This window comes from Tursiops truncatus, chromosome 3 (assembly GCF_011762595.2).
Source record: "Tursiops truncatus isolate mTurTru1 chromosome 3, mTurTru1.mat.Y, whole genome shotgun sequence".
Lineage (NCBI taxonomy): Eukaryota > Metazoa > Chordata > Mammalia > Artiodactyla > Delphinidae > Tursiops > Tursiops truncatus.
In genome coordinates, this window is record NC_047036.1 from 157781578 (window position 1) to 157808383 (window position 26806).

The 26806-nt window shown below is 59.3% G+C and overlaps 1 protein-coding gene across 12 annotated transcripts; it reads right to left on the reverse strand.

Moving 5' to 3' along the window:
• Positions 1–26084, reverse strand: WIZ (WIZ zinc finger). 12 transcript variants are annotated; one of them, XM_033853792.2, is made up of 13 exons: positions 25929–26084; positions 24229–24492; positions 19155–19227; positions 15412–17543; positions 13947–14270; positions 9528–9698; positions 8086–8589; positions 6633–7031; positions 5503–6054; positions 3879–4406; positions 3263–3682; positions 2773–2968; positions 1–1722 (listed from the first exon to the last, which is right to left on the reverse strand). In XM_033853792.2, the coding sequence occupies exons 2-13, from the start codon at positions 24431–24433 to the stop codon at positions 1563–1565; spliced, it is 5664 nt and encodes a 1887-aa protein (XP_033709683.1). In that variant the 5' UTR covers positions 24434–24492; positions 25929–26084; the 3' UTR covers positions 1–1562. The 12 variants fall into 12 exon arrangements, with proteins under 12 accessions (XP_033709683.1, XP_033709684.1, XP_073659074.1 ...); XM_033853793.2 differs by lacking the exon at positions 9528–9698; XM_073802973.1 differs by lacking the exon at positions 6633–7031.
• Between the last annotated feature and the right edge of the window lie 722 nt (positions 26085–26806).

Genomic DNA, 26806 nt, shown 5'->3' on the forward strand with positions numbered 1-26806 from the left:
TCTCTTAAAATCTCAGAAATGTTCAATAAACATTTGCAGAACGAGAAAATAAATAACAACGAAAAGGAGCCAGCAGCTCTCTTTTTCCCCTCATGTTAGTCAGGTTCAGGGTATATGTGTCTCCAGACAAGTCACATGTCTTGAAGGCAGGCCAGTCCCAGCAGCTGTGCACTTCACCCTCCCCCAACGAGTCCCCCACACCCTCACTGGACAGCTCCTGCCCTCAGAGAGCCCTTCAGGCCTCAATCACTTCTCAATCCTGGCTCCCTTCCCAGACCAGCTGCCCAGAGTCCTGGTTCCTCTCCTCAGCTCACAGGAGCCGCTTCACCAGCTGGCCAGAGCATCCACACCAGCCATGCCATCGAGCGCCAACAGCTGGGAACTTGGGCTCATCCCCAGAAAGGTCTGGTGGGCTTGGTGGCCAACAGGAAAACCCAGGGCTTCCAGGGGCTTTTGGCGGAGGTGGCTCGATCCCAGCCCTGGCTGCCAGACAGACAATGCCAGCCTGTCCACTCGACAGAAAAACACACGCTGGCTGCCTGCCCTGGGGTGTTTCCAGAAGAGAAATTTAATCTAATTTACATACTTCTAGGTACATCGATAACCAAAATGTGGCCACTGAAAAAAGTTAAAAGGTCAATCAGCTCCCGGTTTCTAGCTGGCCCAGGACTGCAAAATAAAAAGATCCACGTTCCTTATTCTCTACACAAAATGCGGTTTTAAAAAAGTGGAAAGGTCTAGGGAGCTATACATAGAAAGCAACAGTGAAAAGAGGGAGGGGAGTGAGGGTGGGGAAGGAGAGTCCCACCCCCACCCCCTCCCAGGCCCTGGAGCCCCCAAGGCTCTGGGGGCCTTGACATGGCAGGAGGCAGCTGTCAGCTCTGAGCTCTTCCCAGCTGGGAAGGCCCCTCTTGTGGGGGTGGCCAACAAGGATTTCCGTGGCATTGTGGGCTCAGTGGGGGGGCTCCCAGGCCCCAGCAGCGGGCCACAGAGGGAGTGTGGCTTCCCCTGAGCAAGCACCGTGGCATGATGTGGTTGTCGTTCGACCCGGGAACTGGAGGGCTGGGGCAGATTCCCGGGTCTCACGAGGTACGTTGAGTGCGTGCGTGCATGCGTGCGTGCGTGTGTGTGTGTGAGAGGATATTCATAGGGGCAAGAGGGAACCAGGACAGGGGTCCTTGGGGTCTTTGCAAGTGGCCACGGATGGCAAACATAGCCTGCCTGGCTGTTAGACGTGGGAGAACGCTGGCCTTCCTCCCTTGTGAACAGAATGGCTGCCACCAGAGACCTGGCCGCTGCCCCTGCTGAACTGGGTGGGCAGGTGGGTGTGGGCTGAAGGAAGATGCCCTGTGTGTGGCCCCAGAGTCCTCAGGCTGGGGGAAGCATGGCTAGCTGGCTTCCAGTGCCCCGGATGTAGTGTGCCCGGCTCCTGAAAGGTGCCGGTTTGAGGTTTTGGCTTGCTCCTTTGGAAACGGAAAAGAAAGAGGGAGGAGAGGGAGGAGGAGACTGCGGAGGAAGAGGAGATAGAGGTGGCACGAGAGGGGATCTGGAATGCTTTTGTGTTAGGGCGCCTCTGCTGCCGCTGTCTGTGCCTGTGGGGCCTGGGGCTCCTCGGGCGGAGGGTCCGCTTTGGAGAAATTCATCTCCAGGATGTGCCGCTGTAAGTGCCGCACCCACTCCTCCTGGATGGAGAGGGGCCCCTGGAATTCCACTTCACAGAACCTGTAGGGGGGGAACAGAGAGAAGGAGAAGTGGCCACTGCAGTGAGGAGAGGTGGAAGCATAGCCCTGGCCACACCCTGAGCATCAGGCACACCTACTGCTACTCAGAGTCAACAAAGTAAGCCCAGGATTTGACAGAAGGGGGACCCAGAAGCTAGATGTTCTCCCATGTACAGCTACCTCTACCCACCATGGGGTCACGGTAGGGTCCCCTGGAGACCCCTGTCTCTATGCTCAGGGCAGTCTGCTGGCTCAGGGACTGGGTATGGGCCATCCAGCTTCCCAAGCACCTTTGCCAGCTGACTGAAGCATGTGCTCTGAAATGGGAGAGGACATAGAGAAGCAGATCCGACCCCACCAGGCCCCAGGAGAGAATGATGGGAGCCAGGGAAAGGGGGTTGGGCACTAACTCCTACCCATCCAACTCACTAGCTCCTCATCCTCTCGGCCCCAAGGGAGGCCTCACAGCATAGGGGCCCAGAACCCAAGCTCATGGCTCCGAGACTTAGGTTCCAATCCTACCTCTGACTTGGCCTGTGTGGCCTGAGGCAGGCACATCACATCTCAGACTCTGTTTCCTGGCCTCTGATGTACACATGGACTTTGGTAAGAATGAACTGAGACCTATTTTTTTCTTAATCCGGCAAATACTTGCCAAGTGCTTACCATGCGCCAGGCACAGTTCGAATGCTTTATACTCAACTCTTTTAATCCTCATAACAAATCTATTAGGTAGGTCTGTTATCAACCCCGTTTTATAGGTGGGAATATTGAGGCACGCAGCAGGAAATCCTTGCTCATGGTCACTAAGCTGGGGTCAGAGCTGGCAACTGAACTCAGGTCTTGTTGACTATAAAGCTCAAGGTCTCAGCCTGATGCTCTGTGGTGCTGCTGTCTGTGAGGAGTCCTTAACCTGGGTCCAGCCACAGCCCAGGGCAGTCCTTGAGGCTACATCTCCTGCCTCCACCAGCCCAAGTCCTGTTCAGAGGCTCTGGAGGGCCAAGCCCCGGGCGGGTAGTCTCTCTCCCTCCCTCCCCTGCGGGCTGCATACCTGCACTTGAGGGTGTAGATGTTGCCAACGAACTTGACGAGTGATGTCTGGGGGGGCCGGGGCACCAGGGAGGGGACTGGCCGGACCCGGGGCGGAGGCTGCCGCACCTCCTCCAGCTTCTGGTGCAGGTCATTGGCCTCCTCACCACCCCGGGCCGCAGAGGAATCTGGAGGGCGGGCTTGTCGGCGCTCAAATTCTGAGGCGGGGAAAGGTGGGGAGAGGGACAGGAGATGAGCCAGAGGGCAAGTCCCCTGAGGAAGTTCCTGCCTTCAGCGAGCAAGGGGCAAATGCTGTGGGGAATTTTAAGTCAGGACAACAGATGACTGGACACCTCCTGGACCTCGGGACAGGTGGGATGAAGGATGGATGACTGAACGGGAGGGCAAACTGGGAAAGCGACTTAAGGGCAGATGCACAGCAGAGAACCCAGGGGGCATCCAGGGGAACCCCAGTAGGTGGCAGCACATGACCCTCCTCCACCAGCACTCACTGTTGATGTTCTGCCGTTGGTGCTCCTCAGCCTTCATAGTGCCTGGCGGGCTGGCTGCCAGAGGCCGCTCACCACTGTCAGCTGCCCGGCCAGCCTCGAGCCCTGGCTCACACCCGGCACTGCGGCCCACCACGGCCAGGCCCCCGGGTGCCAGCCCCAGGGGCGGCCGCTTGTCGCCATCGCGGCCATGGCCGGCACTGCGAAACTTCTTGGTGAAGGGACGGCCGCCCTGGATGTAGCTGCGGTAGGCGCCCACCTTCTGGGGCCGGTGCTTGATCCACTCACTCAGTGTCTCGATGGGTGAGCCGTTCACACACCACTCGGTCACGCCGAACTGCCGCAGGTGCGCCCGTGCATGACTGGCCAGGGCCTTGCGGTTTTCGAAGTAAAGGCCACACAGCTCGCAGCAGGCCTCAGTGGCTGCAGGCAGAGGGGGTGCTGCTGAGCCCCAGCCCAAAGGGAGCAAGGGTACCCAGAAGGCGCTGCCCAGGTCGGGAGCCAGTCCCGCCTCCCACTGGGGCCTTGACCCCCACTGGGGATAAGTGTGTGCACGGCATTGCCCAGCCCTACAGGCCCTGGCAGATGCCCTCCCAGGACCCTGCCAACCACTGCTTACAGGAGTGGGAGGTCTTCTCATGGAGGGTCTTTGCCTTGAAGGGCAGTTCAGTCTGGATGTAGGTCTTGGCCTTAACCTCTGCTGGGAGGAGGCGGTCCTCCTGCAGGGGCCGCTTGGCTGCCACTGAGCCCAGGTAGCTGGTGGCTGAAGGCTTGGCACCAGTGATGGGTGCCAGGCTGAGCTCGCGGGGAACCTGGGCTGGCCCAGCTCCTGGTTTGCCTGGCCGGCCAGCCATTGGCGCCAGCGGCAAAGGGGCCTGCATGGGCCCAGGGGCCACCGTGAGGGGCCCGTCCTCAGCCAAGGCAGGGGCCAGGTCTCCGGCCGGCGGCTCCTTCTTGATGAGGCATGGTTTGGATTTCTTCTTGAGGATCTCCCGCAGCGTGTCGATGGGTGAGCCGTTGACAGACCACTCGGTCACACCCATCTGCCGCAGGTGCGAGCGTGCATGGCTCGACAGGCCCTTTCGGTTCTCGAAGAACTCGCCACAGAACTCACAGCGGATGTCACGTACTGGCTCTGCCCGGGACGCTGCAGGGGGTCGGGGCAGGGGGAGGAGAAGGAGGTGGTGGCTGTTGGCAGGAAGCCTCCAAGCTCAAGGTCAGTGTTAAGTGCCCTACTGTCCCATCCATGCAGCCCCAGACCTGAATGACCCGCTCCTTCATCTGCCTCCAGAGGCCCTTGTGTACATCATCCAGCCCTTCTGCTTGTTCTGTAACCTCAAATTCTAGCTGCCTTCATGATGACTCCCTATGACATTGTGAAGTATCAAGGAACAAGCACTCCCTAGATCCTGGGCTCAGACGCAAGCTTGGCTGTGACCCCCTGTGCGATGCTGGGCAAGCCACTTGCCCTGAGTCTCAGTTTCCTCCTCTGCAAAATGGAGATGGAAACCACCTCCCTGTGTTACTGGGGCGGTGGGACCCTAAAGCGGGAGCAATTCAAAGCACGTGGTATAAAGCAGACGTGAAATGCATGTGAGCACTAAGGCAGAGGCCTGGGCCATCCTCACCTGCTCGGCACACAGCAGCTAAGTGACAGTTTGAGAGGGAAGTGCACTTGCTTGTTATAATAGGGATGTTACAGCTACTGCATACAGAGCTTTAAGCGTTAAAGCTAAGTGCTTTACACCACTTAAAAAAACCCTGTTACAGAGTTGGGACCATGCTGATCTCCATCTTCCAAAAGAGGCAACTGCCCAAGGTCATATACTGCTAGACTCTGGAGCAGCCGAGACCTTAACTTGAACTCCAAATGTCAAGCACTTAGTGACCAGGAATATGAGAAAGACACCCATTTCCAATACTCATATACTCTTGCCCATGGCAGACATCACCAATTGATCCCTAGGAATCTGGATGGTAGCCACTACCAATGGATTAAAGATGGTACAGAGATAAAATCTTTTTGCCATTGCCTAATGACACAATTCTGCCGCCCTCACAGGAATGAAGAATAATCAAGAAGCAGCTCAGTTGGGGGTCTGCATAGCAGGAACACACAGCTAGCCCCTTGTCCTTTGGACCTGTGTACTTCCCTTCCATTGCAACCCTGGGTGTTCTGGGTATCCCCGAGGGAAGTGTGGGGGAAGACTGTTCTCCCTGTCCTGCCCCAGGGTCACACTTACACAGGTTCAAGGGGGTCATGTCTTCCCGAGGTGCCACCCAGGGACCCTCGGATGGGTGCGGCTCCCCATGAAGGGCCCCCGGCAGCATCTCCCGCTTGATCTCCACCCGCATTTGTTCAGGCTTCAGCTTCTTGGGCAGGGAGGGTGAGGAGAGGCCTGGGAACATCTTCCGGGCCGTGGGAGGAGAAGAGGCAGTCGGTGAGTGGCCCAGGGGGCTGCCTGGTGGCGGTGGCAACTTCTTGGCCAGGGGTGAGAGATGAAGGTCCGCGGGGCTGCGGGCTTCCAGTGAGCTGCCAGGACCTCCGCTGCCCACCACCTTGGCCAGGGCTTTTGGGCTAGGCCCTGACGGGTTGGCGTGTCCACCAGGCCGGGACTGGGTCCGTCTCTTGAGGATCTCCCGCAGCGTGTCGATGGGTGAGCCGTTGACGTACCACTCGGTCACGCCCATCTGCCGCAGGTGCGAGCGTGCATGGCTCGACAGGCCCTTTCGGTTCTCGAAGAACTCGCCACAGAACTCGCAGCGGATGTCACGTGCCGGCTCTGGGCCTGAAGCTGCAGCAGGAGAAAGGGGCAGTTAGCACCGTGGGCACTGTTAGCACAGTCACCTGTGGGTCTCCTGGTCGGCTGGGCGTGGACAGCAGCACGTCCAGGGGCTGGGGTGGTGGTGGAGGGCAAGTGCAAGTGAGGGAACTGAGGAGCAGGGCGGGGGGGCCAGACACCCGGCAGGAGCACAGGGAGGCTCTAGAGAGCGCATGGGCCCTTGGTCCTGGCAGAAAAGGACAGAACCAAGACTCGACGGCTCTGCGGGTCCTAACGAGGATGGGGGCAGGAAGTGGTAGCCCTGCCATCCAGACCAGGGGCAACCATGGGCACCTTCCACACCAAAAGGCAGCACCCCACCCTTGGCCTTCATTCTCAGGGAAAGTCTCAGTCATGGAGGTCAAAGGCCAAGAGAGAAGGCCTAGCAGCCGACTGCCGACAAGATCTCTGGGCAGAACCGGTCCACTGCTAAGGGCCCCTGTCCACTCCCTGCCCCAGCAGGGAGGGAGTAGGGATGGGGCTGTGACCCCCACCCTGGGAGGGGCTCCAGGGCCCGCAGGGAGGAGGGGGCGGCTGAAGCGAGAACCTACAGAGGTTGAGAGGAGACGGCTCCACATCAGAGGCCCAGAAAATGCCAGCGGCTGCGGCGGCTGAGAGGTCCTGCTTCCCCCAGGGGCTGGCCATACCCTCGGCCTTCAGCTTGGCCTTCGTGGCCGGCGGTGGGGGGGGGAGCAAGGAGAGGGCCGCAGAGGCGGGAGGAGGCCGCCCCAGCAGGGCCAGGGTGCCACGCCCGGGTGGGAGGCGGATCTGGACGCCGTCCCTCCTGATGAGCCCGTGGAGCACGTCTATGGGGGATCCCTTGGCGTCCGGGTCGCTGACGCCCAGGTGGCGCAGGTGGGCGCGGGCGTGGCTGGACAGGCCCTTGCGGGTCTCAAACCAGGCACCGCACAGCTGGCAGTCCAGCTCTCTGCCCCCGTCACTATCTAAAGCTGCGGAGACAAAACACAGGGGGGTTCACGGCCGCCACCTTGGCCGGCCCTGGGGGACTGAGGCGGGAGGGCCTGGTGTGATTCTCGGCTGCCCAGGCTGCTGGAGGTCCAAGACTCGTGCCACAGATTTAAGAGGTTTTGGGAAGCAGAAAGTCCTGTTCTGTGCCTAGCCCTCTGGCATCAAGGTGAGTGTAGAGAGCGTAAGGATGTGCAGTACAGAGGCAGTGGCCAAATTCCAATGGCACAGTCTGATGCTTCCAAGCCTTCTTCCCAGGGACCTCAGCTATGGAGCTGTGCAGGGTGTGGGGCGGGTCCAAAGCAGGGGCCCACAGGCTGCTGGGCATCATACAGCCAAGGGCACACCTGCTCAGAACGCTGCTCCTGGAAGCACAGCAGACAGTGGAAGCAGCTTCATCGGAATGTGAGGTGCAACTGGGGTGCCCTGTTGGGCAGGGTGTCAGACCCTAGGCTCACCCCCAGACTCTCATGACCACAAATGTGTGGGAAGGCCTAACTTCCTAAGGGATGCCCTTGTTAAACCTGCTCACGCCTGGGAGTTTCTTTGCCATGCCCACAGGCAGCCCAGGAGGCACAGCTCCATCCCTGGGCACAGAGGCACCTCTGCAAAGGACACCAGGAGCAGGAGGATGTGAAGGCAGGGCCAACCATGGGACCTCCTGTCAGGTGGACCACTTGTCTACCTGCAGGACCCAAGGTGCCCCACGGGAGCCCTGGTTACCTTCACTGCCCCAACCCTCAGGCCCAGAGAAAGCCAAAAGCTGCCCCTAAGTGGTGAGGATGACCCTGGCAGACTCAGTAGCCACAGCCAGGCTTCCAGGGGTTAGAAAATCGAAGTGAAATGGGAGACAGATAATATGCAGCATGGCTGGCCCAACAGGAGACGCAGCACCTTGATTAACACACTCTGGCCCAGTCGACTCAGGACACAGGCGCTGCAGTCCCCATTGCCCCCACCCTAAGCCCTGCAGCCCAACCTGAGGCCCTGCCCCTCCCAGCGCCAGGACCTCCCTCGGCTCCCAGGACCCGCACTCACTGAGGTTCAGGGGCCCCTCGTCCTCAGACTGGGGCCACTGTGCCTTTGGGGAGGCCGGCCGGGGGCTCAGGGACAGCTGGGGGCTCTTGTCCTCAGGATTCTTGGGGGTAGGGGAGCCCGCCAGGGCCAGTGATGCCTTCTTGAGCAGTGGGGAGCTGGGCGGGTGGGCCAGGCCCTTGGCCGAGAAGCCGGGAGGTGACTTGATGGCCTTGTTGACAGCAGGGGCATCGAGGGGCTTGGCCAGGGCGAGCAGGCCGGGTCGTGGGGCTCCAGCAACCATTTCCTTCGGCGAGCTGGACTTCTTAGTCAGGCCCGGGGGCAGCCCAAGGGGTGTGTCGGGCAGGCCCTTCTGCTTCACGAGCTCGTAGAGGAGGTCGATGGGGGCACCGCTGCTCTCCGACTCAGCCACCCCAAGCTGCCGCAGGTGGGAGCGCGCGTGGCTGGACAGGCCCTTGCGTGTCTCAAAGCAGGCACCACAGACCTCGCAGGTGGTCAGGCTCTGGGCTGGAAGGTGAGATGGAGGCCAGGAGAGCTAGCTGTGAGGCTGCACAATCTCTGTTCTCCCACTTCTCCTCCCCTTGGGGCCCCACTCACCCAGGCTCTTGCAAGTGTTTTGCTTCTGTCAACACCTCCCACCCTTAAAATGACCCTAATGAGGCAGGAATTAGCCTGTTCAGTTTGCAAATAAGGAAACTGAGTCTCAGAGAGGGGAAGCGTTGTGCCCAAAGGCACACAGCAGGAGCTGAGCGCTTCTGTGGTTCAGCCAGTGGAACGCCTTTCGGATCTCTAACGTACCAGGGTGCCCTGGCAGCAGGTTTTCACACAGATGCTGACCTGCCAGACGAAAGCTAAGGCCTAGCCACCATCTGCAGCTTAATTCATGCCCCAAACGCTAGGCTGGAGGCCTCAGCCGTGGTCTCTGTGGTGCCCTGCCTGCACCCTCTTCTGCAGAGCCCTTATCCCTGCCTATCTGCTTCTCTGCCTCCCTGCTCCCCAACTTCAGTGACTCCCAAGGACAAGAGCCAGGTCTGTTTTGCATCTCTCACATCCCTAGGGTCCAGCACAGTGCCTGTCATTACTCAATAATGACCTGAGAATCAATGGACAAACAAGGCAGTTTCATGCAGAAGATCACATAGCTATCAGCAATCAAAGTCAGCAAATGAACTGGGTCTGGGTGTGAGCTCTGGATGAACATGCCCACTGCTTCTCCGGATGCCCCTCCCTTGACCAGGGCTCAAGGCCATGCATGCCTGTGACAGCAAAAGCTCAAGAGAGAAGATAGCTGGGTGTCTCCTTGGTGCCATGAGAGGCCAGAGAGAAAGCTGTGGCCAACATGGGGCCCCACATTAACTCCCGGGCCCCACATTAACTACCAGGCCCAAGAGCTCCCTGTGAGTGTGACCAGCCTGGCCGGCACCCTTGCCTCCTGCGCCACTCACCCTTAAGGTCTGGCAGCTCCTGCTTACTGCCATGAGGAACCTCTGCAGCCACTTTGCTGCTCAGCCGATTGGCCACCTGCTCCAGGGGCCCAGGGACAGGCAGGCTCTTCTTGGGGAGCAGGGGGGAGCCCAAGTCCATGGCCACCATTGCGTTTTCCTCAGAACCCAAGCCTGTGAGGTTGGGAAGACAGGCTCAGCCCAGGCAAGGTGTGGGCTGTCTACCCCTGTAAGGACTGAGGGCCAGGGGTACATTGGTGGTGGTGGTGGGAGCCTTCTTCCTCATCTTTGGTGCCTGCTCTCACTTTGGAATGCAGCTCACCCCATGAAAGCTGAGGCTCCGTCCATAACCCCGAGCACCAATATGACGCAGGGATGTCAAGGCTGCCAACTGACAGCAGAGACTAGGAATGGCTTCCACCTACCAGAACACGGACAGGTCAGGGGACGCAGTGCTAGTCTGAGCCAAGACTCCCACCTTAGCAGATCTCAGAGAAAATATCTCTCTGGGCAGAGAGATCTCTCTGGGCTCCTCTCTGTGGAGGGAAGCATCTATCAGTCTTGGGGGCGGGTAGGTGGCAGTCAGAAGGGGAATTCAGTAAGACAAGGCCAGGGTCAGAGGCCAGAGAGGCAATGCAGAGGCAGGGAGCTCAGGACATGAAGAAGGCTCCAGGGAACTTGTGGGGAATCTCCACCAGACAAGACAGCTGGGGCTGGGGTTGCAGAGACAACTGGGGATCCTGGGGTGGTCTTATCACAAGCTAAGCCCTAGGTGGGGTAAGGTAAGAACTAGGATCCTGGACCAGCAGGGGACCTTACTGGGGACAGAGAGAATAGGAATCACAGAACTTTATAGGAAGTCTCTGAGGCATCCATCAGGCCAGGAAGCTTCTCCGGGTGAGGCGTATAGGAGGACAGACAGTCAAAGGTGAGTTTTCAGGGTCTAATTTTGCAGAAAAAGGGACTTGAGAAGCCTCCTGAGCCCCGGGTTTAGCATTCAGAGCATGGAGAGAGCGCTGAGAATGAAGGAACTGTGTGTCAGACGGGACCCTGAAGGTGCTCAGTGTTGTTAATAGGAGGGCAGGCAGGCAGGTCCCTGACTCAGTTTGACTCCTACAGAGGCAAGGAGACGTAGGTGGTCGGGGGATGCACCGGGGCACGGGACGCCGAGGACTTTGTCAAAGCCTCCGGGTGGAGTGGGCGCGTCTGTCAGATGGGGCAGGGCCCTTGTCAAGGCTGAAGTGACTTGGAGTGGGTTTCCGCGCGGGAGGTACAGGGACTGTGTTAAGAGACGATCCAGAGGCTCCAAAGGGTTCAGGGGGCATCTGTCAGATGGGGTGAGGGTTCCGCGAAGTGACGGCAGAGAGTGTTTCTGAAGCCCGGGACCCTGCGAGCCGCGACGGGAGGCCCGGGGTCCCCGCGACTGGAGGGCCTGGGGGGAGGGGAAGTCCCGGAGACTGGATGGCGGGCGTCGGGGCGGCGGCGGCGGCGGCAGGGGGCGAGCGGGGCGCCAACTCTGCCCTCCCCGCACCCTCCCCGGCGCGGGCTCTTACCCGGCGCGGGCGCGGGCCCGGGCCCCGGCTCCGGCTCGGCCTTGGGCCCGTCCCGCGGCGGCAGCGGCGGCGGCGGGGGTGGGGGCGGCGGCGGCGGCGGCGCGGGGAGAGCCGCGGGGCCCGGGCTCTGGGGGCCCAGCGGGGGCGCCCCCGCGGGCGCGCGCTCCCGGGCGCCCCCCGCGCGCGGCCCCGCCGCCGCCTTGCTCTCCGCTTTTGTCACTCGGCACTGGGCGGTGGAGGCGGCCATCTTGGCTCCGGCGCACGCGGAGCGGCCGCCCCAGGCGGGAGCAGCCGAGCGCCGAGCGCCGCCGCCGCGGAGTCCGCTCCGCTCCGCCCCGTCCCTAGGGGCGCGCCCAGGGCGGCCGGCCGAGCGTCGAGCACAGCGAACGAAACCCTTGTCCCCGCCAGGCTGGAGGGGAGCTTGCGGACACACGCACGCATTGCTACGAGCGGCTGCCAACTGCTGCCCCAGCCCAGGTCTCGGCGGACCGGGACACTCTTTCCCCACCCCGGACATCCCTAAAACTACTATAGGAATCCTCCGGCCACACGCATCCGCCTGAACAGCATCCAGGCTCCTAGAGCCCGACGGGCGGAGCTAGGACCTGCCCCGGGACCCTGTTCCATTCCCTTCCTTGCAAGTCTCCCCTCTGGCTCGGGAATCCTGGAAGACACCTGATCCCCAACTAGGAGGATCCCCCCGACACCATCCTGGTGTCCAACTGTCCCCCGACGGCGCTGTCCGGCAATCCTGCGGAACTCCCCACAAGAACGGCACCACATTTCAAGCACAACCCGCTTCTCCCTCCCTAAAACTAAACGGATTGCCCCCAGCTGTTATTTGACAGCTGGGTGGAGCCAGCATCTGACCGTTGCCCCGCCCCCAAACTGGCCACGGCTCCCTACCGCCAGCTTAGGGAGGCATGGGAGAGGCTTCTAAGGATAGCCACTTTGCAGGGTCGGTGCCCAGACCGAGCCCTAATCCTGGACATCTTTCCTCAGGCAAGGTTTCCGGGATCTTCTCAACCACTCCTTAATGCCCTCACCCCCAGCGTGTTCACTGAAAGACTGATCATAGCTTCCCCCCATGTACAGGGCCAGTGCAGTACCAGGCTGACTCCTACGTCTTACTGACTTGGCCAGTTCCCTCAGCACTAACTAGGGGCTGGTACATTGGTCTTCTGGTGGAAACAGCTTAGCCAGAGCTGAACCTGGCTGCTGGATGCAGGCTGCCATTCTTGGGGTGCCTGGCCCAGGTGCCGGGTAAAGGGCGTAAGCTTGACATTCAGGCCTCTGCTGGAGTGACAGAGAAAGAAGGGGGCAGTGCTGGAGACTACAGACTGCTTCCTGTGCTCCCCAGCCATCTTCAGAGCAAGCTGCACCTCCTAGCCACCACTGAAACACCACAAACCTAGCCAGGTATGTGAGCTGAATGCCTAGGGGATAGCCTTCACAAAGGCAAGAAGCCTGAGGTCACATCCCCACTCTGCCTCTCCCCGAAGTGTGACCTCAACCAACAACTATCCTCTCTGTCCACTATCCACCATCAAATCTCCTCCTTCTCCAAAGAGGAGAGGGGGCTTTGATAGCCCCCCTCTTCCCTTTGCAGACCCTCAAGTGCCCTTCACTGGTAAGGAGGCTTGTGGATGGGTCCAGCAAAGCCCAGAGTACAGAACTAGGTAGGACCCTGGAAACTCCAGGTAGGAGAAACAGAGATGAAAGCCTCAGCCCCAGGCAGCCCCTGGACAATTCCCTTGTTCAGGCACCTTCTCCATTCCTCAGAGCCCACCGTCTCTTCACTGCTGAGTTTTCTGCTTTGAGGTTCAATAAAGTCTCCCACAAAGTCAGGCTTTGTAAGGCTGGGTCCTTCACCTTTCCACTGCCTCCACGGTGTCCAGCCCCAGGCTCCTTCACCAAAATATTACTTCTGGATTTCCCAAGCCATCCTACACTGGAGAGACCACCGAACATGGTGTGCATAAGTCTAGCTCTGCTGCTTTGTGGCTGTGGCAAAGCAGAGGACCCCCAGTTTCCTCATCCATAAAACAGGAACACAACAATCCTCAGCTCCACAGAATTGTTTTCAGGTGTGAGATGAAACCCTGATACACAGCAAGCACTCATTTACGGGAGGGGTTATCAATGCTGCGGGACACAGTAGGCACCATTGAAAATCTAGAATGTAGACTCCTGATCCGCACTGTCCAACTGGATCACCATTAACCTTGTACTAGCTGCATTTCAAGTGCTCAGAAGCCATATGTGGCCACTGGTGACCCTGTAGAACAGTACTGTTGTCTAGAGAGATTTCCATCGTCTCAGAAAGTTCCACCAGACAGTGCCGTGCTAGATAAAAGATATCATTAACAGAAAGGATTCTGGAGCCTACGCTTCCTGGGCTTTCAAATCCCAGCTCCACATGCTTTCAGCTGTATGACCTCAGGCATGTTAATTGAACTCTCTGGGCCTCAGTTTCCAAATCTGTAAAATGGGGATAATAACACCTGCCTTTAAAGGATTGTTGTGAGGAAAAAAAAAAAAAAAGAAGGATTGTTGTGAGGATGTAAATGAGTCCACATTTGTGAAGTGCTTAGGACAGGATCTGGCTCCTAGTAAAGAGCTCAATAAGCCTATGTTAAAATCACTGTCAGGCAGGGCAGGCAGGAACTGGATCTAGAAGGAGCCCTGGCCCAGCCCCTGAGTAAAACAGCAATGACCCCTAAGTGGCAGGACAGTTGTTGACCTACTTTGTAAAGTGACTTGAAACACTTCCAGGAAAGCAGAGTGGCTGCCCCCTCCCACTCCTCCATCCCTCCGGGCCCCTGGGAAGGGTCAGGGCTCTGGCCCTACCTGCCCCTTCTCCCCTTACCATCTCCGTAGGCTGGCCCAGGGTCCTCAGCCCAGGTGGGTGGGAAGGGCACTGTAAGAGGTAAGCGGGGCCGGCGGGAGGTCAGGAAGCCACTAGGCGGCACCCCAGGTTCACGACACAGGGGGCTGGGGGGCCGCTCAGCAGCTGAGGTGGCCAGCAGCTCTTGCAGGATGTTGATGGGTGAGACAGTGAGCTCCCAGTTGGTGATACCAAAGTCACGCAGGTGGGCCCGGGCGTGGCTGGAGAGGCCGGCACGAGTGTCAAAGCCGGCCCCGCAGAAGTCACAGCGCATCAGGCTGAAGGTGCTTGGGTCGAAGTTAGCCACTGCAGAGAGAGAGAGGACATGGACTGCCTGGCTGGGGGTGGGGGTGGGGACAGCCCCAGCTTTCCCCGTTCCCGGGGCTGCTCATCCTCAGCGGATCACACAGTGCCGTTCCTCACCCTGGATGCCTCCCTCGTCCTTTGCTGTTCATGCTCCTGCCTGTATAGCTCACTCCAAGAAGTCTTCTCTTCTTGACCTTCCATTTTCTCCCCTTGCATAGCTCAAAGCATCAGGGACCCCACCTTCAGAAATACTTCTCCAGGGTGGATTTGCAATCATTTGGGTCAGTTTGGGTATTTGATTAATACCCTCTTTCGTCTAGAGCTCCTATCTATACACCCCAGTGTTATAAATTACATCTTTGCTGAATGAAGAAATGGACAAATGGATGGGACACCTTCCTCTGGGAGTCTGCTTGGATCCCCCAGGCAGAGTCAGGGAGCTTCTCTTGGCTTCCCCAAACTCCTGGTTCCCCGAGCTTCCCCCATCACAGCCCTGGTCACTTAACATTGTAACTGCCTGGTTTTGTGGCTGTCTGTCCCCTGCCCCTTCCCCACAGTGCCCATACACACACACTCTCAAACACCATACCAGCACCTCCCCACGTAGGCTCCATGTCTGCCAGCATCAGAACCACCCAGGGCACTGGTGTTGGAGACAGACCCCTGAAATCAGAACCTTGGTGCCTGGGAATCTGCATACACCACAGGCAGCCCAAGGGGTTCTAAAGTCAGCCAGGGTCCCACCACTCCTGTTACTGGGCTGTGCACTCCAGGAGGGCAGGGACTGCTGTTCCGTTCACTGTTGTGTTCCCAAGTGCCCAGAACAGAGGGGACCTAACTCAATAAATATTTGTTGAATGAAGGAATCAATGAAATTCCGTGCCTGGGGCTGACTTCCCTGCCCATACTCCTTCTTCCAGCTGTTGGAAGGGCCAGGGCATTGGGGTGTCCCCGCACCTCCTCCAATGTGGTGACCTTTGCCTCAGCTCCCAGGTCTTCTGAGAGGGGAGGCCCTGACTTCACCCTGCTTGGCACTACGGGAGGATTTAGAGTGAGGGTTGGTTGGTTCAGAACTCAGCTGCCCAGCTGTGCATCTCCCAGGTGTTGGAGGGAGGTGGGTGCCGGAGTGAAGCTGCCCTACCTTTTTTCTTCTTCTTCTGGAAGGAGAACCTGCGCTCGATAGCCTTCACCTCCTCGGCGGAGATGAAATGCCGCACGTTGTAGCTGACGCCCACGCGGTTCAGGTGGCCCCGAACGTGGTTGGCCAAGCCGATGCCATTGTGGAAGCGATCTGGGCAGTAGGGGCATTTCCGCTCCTCATGCTTCAGTGCCTCTGCTGGGTCCCCATCCAGGAATGTGTCCAGCCCCAGAGGGCCACCCAGTGGTGTGTCCAGGAGCAGGAAGTCCAGGGGGTGGCCACCCCCCAGCCCCAGCTCCTCAGGCTGCAGCCTCGGGGGGGCCCTGGCTGCCGCAGCCATGACTTGCGGCCCGAGCTTCGCCACCAGAACGACCGGCACCATCCCACAGAGTTGCTGCTGCTGTGCCCCTGAGGCTTCAGCTGTCTGCAGGGCTTCTCGGAATGTCCGCTTGAGCTCCAGGGCTGACTGCGGGATGAGGCCGGGGGTGGCTGACGATGCAAAGACCCCATTTTCGGGGGAAAAGTCCATTTCCGAGGCCAGCAGTATGTCCTCCTCCTCGTCCTCTTCGCTCCAAGGGTGCCTCTGGTCCCCCAGTTGGGCTGAGAGCCCCTGTGGGTGGACAGCACTCTTGCTTCTACTGGCCTGTAAGGAGTAGGGGGCAGATGCTAGTGACGAGGAAAAGGCTGGCCTTCCCTGAGGCCTCTGGCTCGAGCCATGTGGGAGTGGCTTTAACAGTGGGCAATCCCTCATGCCCAGCTGCTGGCAGCCAGGGCCAAAGGACAGGCTGGGGTCGTATCCAGCAGGGTTCCCCTGCCACATGGGGGCCAAGAGCGGCTGAGCTTTGCCAAAGTAGTCAGTGGCATCAGAGAATCGGGCATAAGCATCCTGGCTGGTGCCGGGCCGGCTGGCAGGGTCCTCCTCAAAAGCCTCACCATCCTCCTCCCAGTTGGCATGCACAAGCCTCACGTGCTCCCTGAGCAGGCTCTCGCTGGGCGCGGGGAAGCCACAGAAAACGCAGGCACTGAGGCCCAAGGAATCTCCGTAGGGTTGATAGGTGAGGGAGGTGGCATCGGGGCTTGGGCTGCCAGCCCTGCTGCCGCCCCCGAAGGGCTCCTTTGCAGCCTGGCCTTGTGGCTCACGCATGTGCAGCTTGGCATGCTGCACAAAGGCCTTGGAGGAATTGGTGCCAAAGACGCACTTGGGGCACTGCAGCCGTGCCTCCCGGCCCTCGTCGCCTGGGACCTGCTTCAGCTTCTGGATCTCCTCGATAATCTTCTCCCGGGAGGCCTGGTGCAGCTGCCGGTGCTGCTCAAGGGCGCCAGGGTCAGCGAAGGCCCAGCCACACTCGCCACAGGCCAGGGGGGCCAACTCGGCGGGGGGCTCTTGGCCCGGGGCTCGGCGGTGCTGGCTCATGTGCTCCAGAAGGTGCTCCTTCTGCTTGAAGTAGATGCTGCACTCGATGCACGGGAACACGGCTGGCTCGTCGTCCTCATCCTCGTCTGGGCTGGCCACCCCCTCGGCCACTTCCTCCAGCAGTTCACACAGATAGGGCCTCGTCCGGACGGGGGCGAGCAGTGGCTGCAGCCGCTCCACAGATGCCTCTGAGTTCACCGTCCAGGTCTGTGTGGCCACCTCTGAGGCCGACCTGGGCAGGCTCCACTCGGACGGCTGGGCCAGGCCCTCCAGGTCTGCCAGGTGTTCTCCGGTGCCCACCACTGGCACATCCAACGTCTTAGTGGTATCTTCTACCGGCACGAGCACCGTCCGGAAGGAGGTGAGGGGTGGCAGCTGGGGCGGCAGGTCCAGGTGCAGCGCTGCATCCTGGAGTGGGGCCTGTTCTTCTGGGTCTTGGAGCCAGTCGAACCTGGGGCGGCCCCGGGGGACCTTCTCCAAGAGCTTTGATTCACCCTGATGGTACAAGAACCTTCTAGAGCCCTCGAGCTCAGCGTGGGGCTTCACGGTTCTTATAATGACCGAGTCCTCGAACCTCCGCTCAGATGGGATGCCCTCCCCGGCCTCCTGAACCATGGGGTGCTCCCAGGGCCCCCGGCCATCGGGGGGGCCAGGGAAGTGGCCCAGGGGATGGGGTGGTGGGGAGCCCGGCTGGAAGTCCAGGCTGCCTCCATCCCAGCAGCTGCAAGGAAGTGCCAATGGGGACAGGTTAGCTGTGGGCCTCAGTTTCCCTTCCTTGGGCAAGGGAGGGGGTCCCAGGCAGTCTGAGACAGGCTCCAGAGACCCAGCCTGAGGGCTGCCTCAGAGGGGCTTGCGTGTTGGGGTGCGAGTCGGGAGGTAGAGGGAGTACATGTGGACCCTTCCAGGGCCGTTGGGTCAAACGCTGGATTTAGCTCCCAGGGAACACCTGTGTATGTAGCCCAGCCCCGCTGCATGTGGTTGGGGGGGGGGAGTGTGCAGAGACCACAGCGGGGATCACAAGTAGTGTCCCCAAGTCTGGTGGCACAGTCAACTCTCATCCGTCCCCTGGGAGGGTCCAAGGCTCCGACCTATGCTTCAGGCTGCTTTTTTGTCTTGGTCCTCCCCAAATCGGGGTGATCTAGTTTGTTTAGCCTCATCTTTCCAGCAAATTTGGTGAAACTCTGCAGCATAAACAACTCAAGCAAATTTACCTTCCTCCCTGCATCTCCCCTCCTAGAAGGGCAGAGTCAGGAGAGGTGCAAAGTCCCTGCTCAGCCTGTGGCCCCAGTGACCCTGACCTCCTTTGGAGGAGAGGGGAGGTAAGGCAACCTCACTGAGCCTCAGTTTTCCAATCCTAAAAATGGGGATGAGTCCCAAGAACCAGGAGCTTCTGTGCCCTTATGCAATGACTAAGGGAACCTTCTCATACCCATAATCAAAGAAAACCTAACACACTGCAGGTGCTTATTAAAATGGGGACCTTGACCCCATGAAGTGTAGGGTGAGGATGACACAACTCAAGGCTGGGAAACGCTTCACTTGGCCTGCTGCCTGATTCCCAGTAAGCCCATGACCACTGTGGGTTCTTATTATGACTGTTCCTGATCAATCCCCCTCATTTTCAAGATCTTGCCTCCACAAGGGGCTGTGGATCACACCCACGGAACAGATGCGGAAACAGGTTCCACTGAGAGGCTGAGCGGAAATCACAGGGTTACCTCTCTAAGCCCCATCAGTGACATGCAATGTTAATGGGACCATTCCCCCCAGGGTTATGGCAAAGACTCAGTGGGTAAACCTGTGCTGAGGGCCTAGTACGCAGCAAGCGCTAAATAACTGAGAGCTATTATTAATCCCAATGTGGATGTTATTACATATTAGCACCCCCAAGCCATTTAATAAAAGGCTGCTGCCATCAGCATTGCTGTCAATTCCTGCTCCTACCCAACGTCCCTTGGGTCCTCGAGGTGAGGTTGTGAGATGTATCTTAGGGACTCCATTTACCGATGAGGAAACTGAGACTCAGAGAAGCCGAACATTATTCTAAGGATCACCTGGCAGAGACAGGACTCCAAGGGTCCAACCTCCAGGCTCCTGGCCCACTGGCCCTGCTCTTGGCAGGGATAATGAGAGTTGACTGTCTGTGTTAATCCCAATCCTCCCTCCACCCCCTACAAATGCCCAGGGGCTTGCCTGCAGGGAGCCACCTCCTCCTACCTGGCCTCCAGATTCCCTCCTATCCCCTTCTCACTCTTGGGGGCTTCTCTCAGGCCTAGGCATGTCCTGCTTGCCCCCCTGCCCTCCCTGAGGTCAGGGCCAGCGTGGCACTCACCAGCTGCTGATCCGATGGGTGGCGGAGGTGGCACGGGGGAGGGCTTCGCTGAGGCCAGGATGGGGCTGCCCGTCTGCAACAGAGAGGGGAGACCCTGAGGGGCTGGGGTCCCCCTGGCTGGGGCCCTTCACAGCACCCCAGCTCTGGAAGCCCTGCCGGGCACCTCGGAAGGGCCCGACCGGCTCCCCACTCCTCTCCCCTGAGAGGCCTTTGGCCTCTGTACTCCTGAGCCTTGAAAGGGGTTTCTTTGGAGGAGTCCCCTTTGCTTTCCTAGGGGACCACCAGGGCTTGCTGCCTTCAACCCTTCTCTCTTTGCCCCCATCTGGCAGCCAGGGTGATTTTTGTTTAAGTCACACCCTGGTAAAATCTCACCTGGCTTCTCATCATACCTACAATAAAAGCCAGATTCCCGACCACCACCTACAAGGCCCTGTGAGGTCAGACCTCTGCAGGTCTTTCCAGCCTCACCTCCCTCTCCTCCTTACCCCTCACTCACTCTGCCCAGACTCCTCGTGAAGCCTCAAACCCACCTAACTCTTTCTGACCTCAGGGCCTTTGCACCAGCTATTCCCTCTGCCTGGAGAGCCCTTCCCTGGCCACCTGCTAAACTGAGCCCCTACGATTTTCTCTCTCATTACCTGTTTTTTTTTTTTTTTTCTTAGCACTCTCTGAAATTGCCTGTGTCCCCTGCTAGCACATAAGCTGCCCCACCCCCACCCCAGGGCCTCATTCACTGCAGCACCTCAGTGCCCGGCACACGGCAGGTGCTCAACCAATACTCGCCAGATGAAGAGTGAGGAGCCCTCTAGTCTGAGCTGCAGAGGGCCCGTCCCTGCCTCCTGCCTCCCAGAACCCCTTCCAGGCCTACATGGTAGAATCACATGCCCTCCTAGGAACCCTCACACAGATAGAGCCAACTCTCCATTATCCGCCTGTGGAGCCAATGCCTGGAGCGACCACAGGAATCCTGGCCTGTGCCTCCTCTGCCTGCCGCACCCGCCTGCCGCAGGCGAGCATGCCAATCGGGGCACAGGCCAATTGCGTGGGCCAAGGTTAACACACTGGGGGAACTTGTGCCCCATCCAGAGCCCAACAGATGCGATTGCTGGATTAGCTTCAATTTGAGGATGGTCCAGAAAGAGGGCTAGTGCCGGGGTTTGTACTTTTTCAAATCCCCTACTGTCCAATTTGCCCAGGAAATTGAGAGCTGACTGTCAGAGGCCAAAAAATTAAGAGCTGTTGAGGGTAGAGGGTAGGGGTCAGCAAGTTGTGACACTGCCAGGGGTCTTTCCGCTGAGTCTGAGAGAAGGGTTGTGACTGTCATGTGGCCTCTGGAAGGTGAAGGTGGTGATGGGGATACAGAAATTTGCATCATCTAGAACAGTTTCTCAACCTTGGTGCTACTCACATTTGGGGCCAAATCATTCTCTGTGGTGGGGGGCACGCTGTGTATTGTAGGATGTTCAGTAGCATCCCTGGCCTCACCCCCAGATGCCAGTAGCCACCCCCCGCCCTGACCCTTGGCCCTGCAGTCATGACAACCAAAAATGTCCTCAGACATTGCCAAAGTGTCCCTTGGGGCAGAATCGCCTCCATTTGAGAAGCTCTGGGGTAGACTGATGGGGAGCAGGGCCAGGTCGGAGTGTGCTCGGATGAAAGGGCTGGTGTCAGGGTGGGAGGATGGAGTGGGTGGAGCGTTGCAGAGGGTGGGAGGATTGGGAAATCAAGGCCTGGACCAGCTAAGGGAGTGAGACCCCAAGAAATGGGTCTCTTGAGAACACAAGAATCACAGACATGAGTTCTCAGGAGAGGGCAACCATTTCACAGGCAACGAGCCCCAGCACAGGCTAGAGGTGCAAGTCTGAGGGTCCGGGTGTCCTGATTCTGAGATTCTGGGACCCCAAGCTCCTGAGATTCCGAGTGTCCCAGATTCGATGATTCTGCGATTGCCGTTGTCTAAGAATTCCACGAGCCAGGGGGCCGTATTGGCCTCTTTGTTTGAGCGGCTCCAGTGAAGCTCCTATTTTTAGTGGCAGCAACTTTGGAGGAAGCAGACCCAGCAGGGCCCCGTGTCCGAGACACTTGGGGGCTGGGGGCTCATCCAGAGGCCTCCACAGCCGGTGGGGGTCCAGACAAGGCACCTTGGATGCAGCCCCCGGCAGTGGCCATGCCGAGGGGCCCTCATTGGCTCCTGCCATTTGGGGTCCCCGAGGGGCTTTGAAAATGAGAGACTGAAAATGAAGAGCGTGTCCGTGAGCAGCTTGAACCCCAAGCCAGGCAGCTTGGCAGAGTGGCCAAGAATCTAGACATTGGAGTCAGACAGATCCAGTTCCAGCCCAAGAGGGAACCTGAAGGGCATGCCTTTCCCGCTCCAAGCCTGTTTCCTCCTCAATATAATGGGAACAGCTATGGCCCCAGTCTCGAAGGGCCAGTGACCGATGCCAAGGAAGATCACAGAGTAAATGCTCGATCCAGAGAGTCGGCGGTGGAGGGAAGGAAGGGAGATGGGTGTGCCCGGGGCGGGGTTCAGGGCTGGCTGAGACATGTCCCAGGTTGGAAGCTGGAGGCTTGACCGGGAGCCTCAGGCCCACTCACTCCATGCTCTGATTTCCTCCTCAGCCTGGGGCCCCACGAGGGCAGAAATGACGCGTTGTTCATCCCCTAGCCCCCTGGTCCCAATGCCAGGCATGCGCCAGACTCTTCAGCAATCCATGCGGACCATCTCAGCCCCACAAGCTTTGGGTGCACCCAGGAGGCCAACCAGAGAGGCCAGACTGTGGGTGAGGGGCTGCAGGGAGGCTGTAGGAGCTCCAGGCCAACAGCCATAACGGAGGACAGAGAAGGCAGGGGATTCATCCGTGTCTAGGTGGAGTTTGGAGGTAGCCACTCCAGGGGTGCTCTTGAGGGGCTCCAAGGACTAGGTGGGCATGAGGGAGGGCCCAGGCTTCTGCATGGAACAGCAGCCCCAGAGGCTGTTCCTATTAATAGGCATCACAAGACTCCTAGGGCAGGTGCCTGCTTCAGGGAAGGCGGGGTGGAACGGGCTGAGAGGGCAGCGGGGGGAGACACTGTGTCCGACGCCCAGGCCCTCCTCCAGCTTCCAGGCCGCGACCCTACTCCAAGTCAAGCCACCCTTGCCCCATGACCCATGTGCTCAGGGACACCGGTAAGGGTGGACCTCACCCCCCTCAGCAGCCACATTCCCCTCCTCCCCAGGCACATGCACTGGACCCTGGATGATTCCCCAGGGGGAGTGAGGACATACCTACCCACCTACCTACCTTCTTCTCTCCAGACCTGGGACCTCTGCCAGGTACAGCAGAGCGCCCAGTTTCTCAGAACCAGACTCAGAGAGGGCCCCAGGACCCAGAGCCTGTTCCGCAGGGCTCCCACAAAGTCAAAGTCCTGGGCCTGTCTTGGCCAGCCGCATGACCTGGGACACGGTCCTGCCTCTCTTTGGGCCTGAGTTACTAATGGTTTGGAGGAGGGGATTGCTAAGGTTCTCTGAGCAGGGGTCTCACCCCCTCATCCCCTTCAGGTGCCACCAGTCACCTCCACGCCATTGCATGTGTGGAGCCCCCTGCCTAGATGTCTCCTGCCTCTTTGTCTGACTCAATGTTCCTCATCCAGGACTCCTGGGTGTCCCCCAGCTTGGGCTTCGCCCATTGCAACCTCAGTGACTGTGTCCTAGCACCTGGTGGCTGCTCTGTCTGTCTGACCCCAGATGGCAGGGTCCAGTGGGGGCGGGGATGGTGTGTACACTTGGTCGCTGTGCACCAGTGACCCTTAGGAGGTGCTCTGTAAATATCTGAGTGTCATGAGCATTGCCAAGGTGAACTGGGGCAGGTCAAGGATGCCCTGACACAGGGTGGTGGTTAAGGACGAGGGCTGTCAGGTTACTGCCTAGCTGTGGGCCCTTGGGCAACTTACTTGACACCTCAGATGGGGTCTGAGTTTCTCCATCTCTAACATGGGATAATAATAACCGAGGCTACCCCAAAGGGTTTTTTTGAGAATGACATGAGATGATCACATAAAGGGCTTGGTGTGTAGGAAACCCCTGACAGAGTGCTTGGAGATTCCTGGAAACCAAGGCCTTTAGAGCAGGCCAAGGAGATGAAGGGAGGCATGTAGTACATCAGCCTGTACTGCACTCACCACTCTTCACCTACACCAGGCTCCTGCCTGGCCCTTGAACATGCCAGGCTCCTCCTCACCACAGGGCCTTTGCACCTGCTGTTCCCTCTCCCTGGCTTGCCCTTCCCACCATTCATTCCATGCTCCACTCAAATTCTACCCCTTCAGGGAGGCTTTCCCAGGTTCCCCAGGCATGATCCTGGCACTCTGTTTAATACCTTCACAGCACCTGTCACTACCTGCCCGTATGTTATTTTTACAGTTGCTTGCTGTCTGTCTCCCCTACTAGAATGGCAGGTCCCTGAGGGCAGAAACTTTTGCCACTTTTGTTTACAGCTGTATCTCCAGCACCTAGAACAGAGCCTGGCACATAGTAGTTGCTGAGTATTCAATGAAGGAATAACAAATCTTGAGGTGGGGACAGTGTGAGATTCCCTTTTGCTGGGAAACCGAGGCATAAAGGGGTGGCTGTCATCCCTGACTACCCAGTCTCTCCCTAACCACTAGAGGGCATAAGCTGTTTGGGACCAATGGCTCAGGAGCAGGACTCACCAAGACAGTGCAGCAAGAGGGAACTGGGATAGACTGATGGGAATGGGGTATGCCCATAGGGAACAAGTGGGCTCAGGGAGGGGAGCTAGGGGTGCTAAGCTGGGCACCTGGACCCAATTAGTACGCTCAGAGAAGGAAGCCAGGCAGACTTGAGTCAAGTCCCAGCTCCTTGTCACCCACTGGGGGGCCTTGGTCAGGTCATTAGCTCCCAGGACCTCTGTTTTCACAACTGTAAAATGGGAAACTAAGCATAATGCAGAGGCTCTGAACCCAGGCAGAATCAGAATTCCAACTCCGCCCCTGCCGGGCTCAGTGACTTGGCCCTCCCGGAGCCTCGGGGACCTGGCTGGATGCTCCCCCAGGGCCACAGGGCCCACCCTCTTACCGGAAATGCCACCTCTGCCATCCAGAATGTCTCGAGGGCCTTCCTTGGTGACAGGCAAGTAATGGGTGGACCGGAAGATGCAACCTTCCCCCTCAGCAACCTCAGCCCCACCTTCGATGTCCTCCCTCGGCGCTGGGCCAGGCAGTCTCTCGGGGCCTCGAGGACGATCCGGGGCGGCCAGGCCGCCTGCCGGGGGCCCATCCATAGATGCTCTCTGCTTGGCTCCACTCAGCTGCCCGCCTGGCTCAGTGAGGCATTGTAGGTCTGGGGGCAGAGAGACAGGTGCTTAGGGGAGGTAGGAAAGGCACGCAGTCTACCTCAGTTTCTCCTTCCTTGAAGCCCTAGTCCTCACCCTTGCAGCTCAGTGCCTCAGTTTACCTCCCAGCACAGGTGAGCAAGTACATGGTACTGAGGCCCTATCCTCACACATTGTATCCCAAAGGTCCCTAACCTCAGCATGCCTCAGTCTCCCCATCCATGACTCCTCTCTTTACACAGATCCTGCACTGCCTCAGTTTACCCCATTTTACAACATGCACACTCAGCCACCTTGTTTTCTTGCAGCATTAATCCTATCACTTCTAGATGGCTCCCTTCATTCATACACTGCTGCACTTTCCCCAATTGTGCCCTCACTTCCATGCACGTGCATATCCTGTGCGCATGCCTCAGCTCGAATCCCGAATCCCGGCCACTTCTACACTCTGATCCTATACGCTGTCTCAAGTCCCCCCCCATCATTACCCCTGCACTTTTCTTGCTTCTGTTGCCTGTATCAGTTACCCCTGCACTTTTCCCACACTCCAATCCTCCTTCCACACACAACCTTAGGCTTCTCCAGCATTAACCCCTTCACCCTCACACTCAGCCTCAAGTGACCCCAGCATTAAACCCCCTCGCTTCACCCCAACATTACCCCTCATGCATACCCAGCCTGGGTTCCTTCATCCCACCCTCCCAAGATCTCTTTAGTCTGAGGGCAAAAGGGAAGGATGGGGCTCCTGGTCCAGAAATGAGGACCCTGGGGAGGCTGTGGGGGTGGGGGCTGTCTTCTCCACCTATAAATACCTTCAAGGTAACGGCGGAAAGTGAAGGGCAGGAATGAGGCGCCCTCCCCAGGGAGATGGTGGGAGGCCGAGCCCAGGCAACCGGGGCGGGGCCGGGGCTCCAGGCCTGGCTGCAGGCGCTGCCCTCGGGGGCCTGGAGGCTCCCAGGGGGCCCGTCCGTGGACTGGCCGTTGTGGTGGGGGGTCCCTGCCCAGGCCCCAAGGAAGCACTTGCGGGTGCCCACCGGGTGGGCACTGCCCTCGGGGAACGGGCGGGACCGCAACTTCGGAGCACTTTGGCAGCGTGGGGAGGAGGGCTCCCTCCTGGACACCCCCGGGGGTCGCAGGGGTGGTGGCGGCGCCGCGCCAGCGCACCCCTCGGGGCGCCAGGGTCCGGGAGATGCGCCCTCCGCCCGTGCACCTCGGGGCGGGAGACCCCGCGGGACGCGCCGAGGTAGGGGGGACACCTGCCCCAAGACCCCCGCTCCTCCCCACAACCTGTGCGGCCCCGCCCCCGACAAGGCCCCGCCCCTGCAGGCCCCGCCCCCGCCCCCCGCCCCGGGGGGTCCCGCCTGGCCCTGCCCGGCCCGGGCCTCCCCCTCCCCGTGCCGGCTCCGCCCCGCCCGCGGGCTCCCCAGGCCGGGCCGGGCCTCACCGGGGAGGCGGCGCCGCCGGCTGGGCGCCGGGGCTCGGAGCTCCCTTCTTTGGTGCGGCCGTCGCTGCCGCTACGGTCCTCGCCGCTCCCGGTGCCGGTGTCGCGGCCTCCGCAGCCGCCGCCGCCTCCACCGCTCGGGGGACATTGTCCCTTTAAATCGCTCCCCCCGCCGCCCCGCCCCCCCGGCGCGCCGCCGTGACCTCAGTGCGACAGCCCCGCCGCGCCGCCATGATGGGGAGGTCCGGGGGCACTCCCTCCCCCCCACCCCCGCCTAATCCACCTCGGTGGGGGGGCAGCTAGCAGCCGCGCCGCCATGTTGGGAGTGGCCAGTCGGGTGGCCCTTAAAGGGCCCGCGCGGCCTGAGAGTCCAGGGAGAGGCTCTGTTACCATGACAACATTCTTGTCCTCCTGCCCTCAATGGCACTTCATCACCCCACTGGTTCTTCCAATGCTAGGACTGCTAATAGCACCAGAAGAGTGGGGAGGGGGCAGGGAAGTTCCCCCGTGGGTCATTCATAGGTCATTATTGAGGACTCCACATGGCGAAACCTTAGCCTTCAGTCCCCTGCTCCCAATCAGCTACGTTCCAACCACAAGCTCATTCCCTACTTCCTCATTATGCACAGTGAACTTCAGTACCTCCATGCCCCTAGAGCTGCCCTAGGTCCCCAGTGTAAGACCCCCTTCTCCACCCAACCCCCAGGTTCACAGTCACTAGGACTACCCTATAATGCGCACATAATAGGACTGCTGCTTCGCCCACCCACCACCCATCCACATGTCCAACCACCCATCCATCTCCCCACCCATTCATCCACACATTCAGTGGATCAACCACTCATCTACCCAACCAGTCAACTAACCAACCACCTATCCAC

What these genes read in the sequence shown, in the direction of transcription:
- WIZ (XM_033853792.2), bottom strand. Translation starts at nt 24,433, where the DNA reads ATGGATGGGCCCCCGGCAGGCGGCCTGGCCGCCCCGGATCGTCCTCGA. An exon ending in TGGGCCAGCCTACGGAGATG is followed by an intron (nt 9,699 to 13,946) that starts GTAAGGGGAGAA and finishes CCAACCTCACAG; the next exon opens with GCTTGGGTTCTGAGGAAAAC. An exon ending in ATCTACACCCTCAAGTGCAG is followed by an intron (nt 1,723 to 2,772) that starts GTATGCAGCCCG and finishes CCCCCCCTACAG; the next exon opens with GTTCTGTGAAGTGGAATTCC.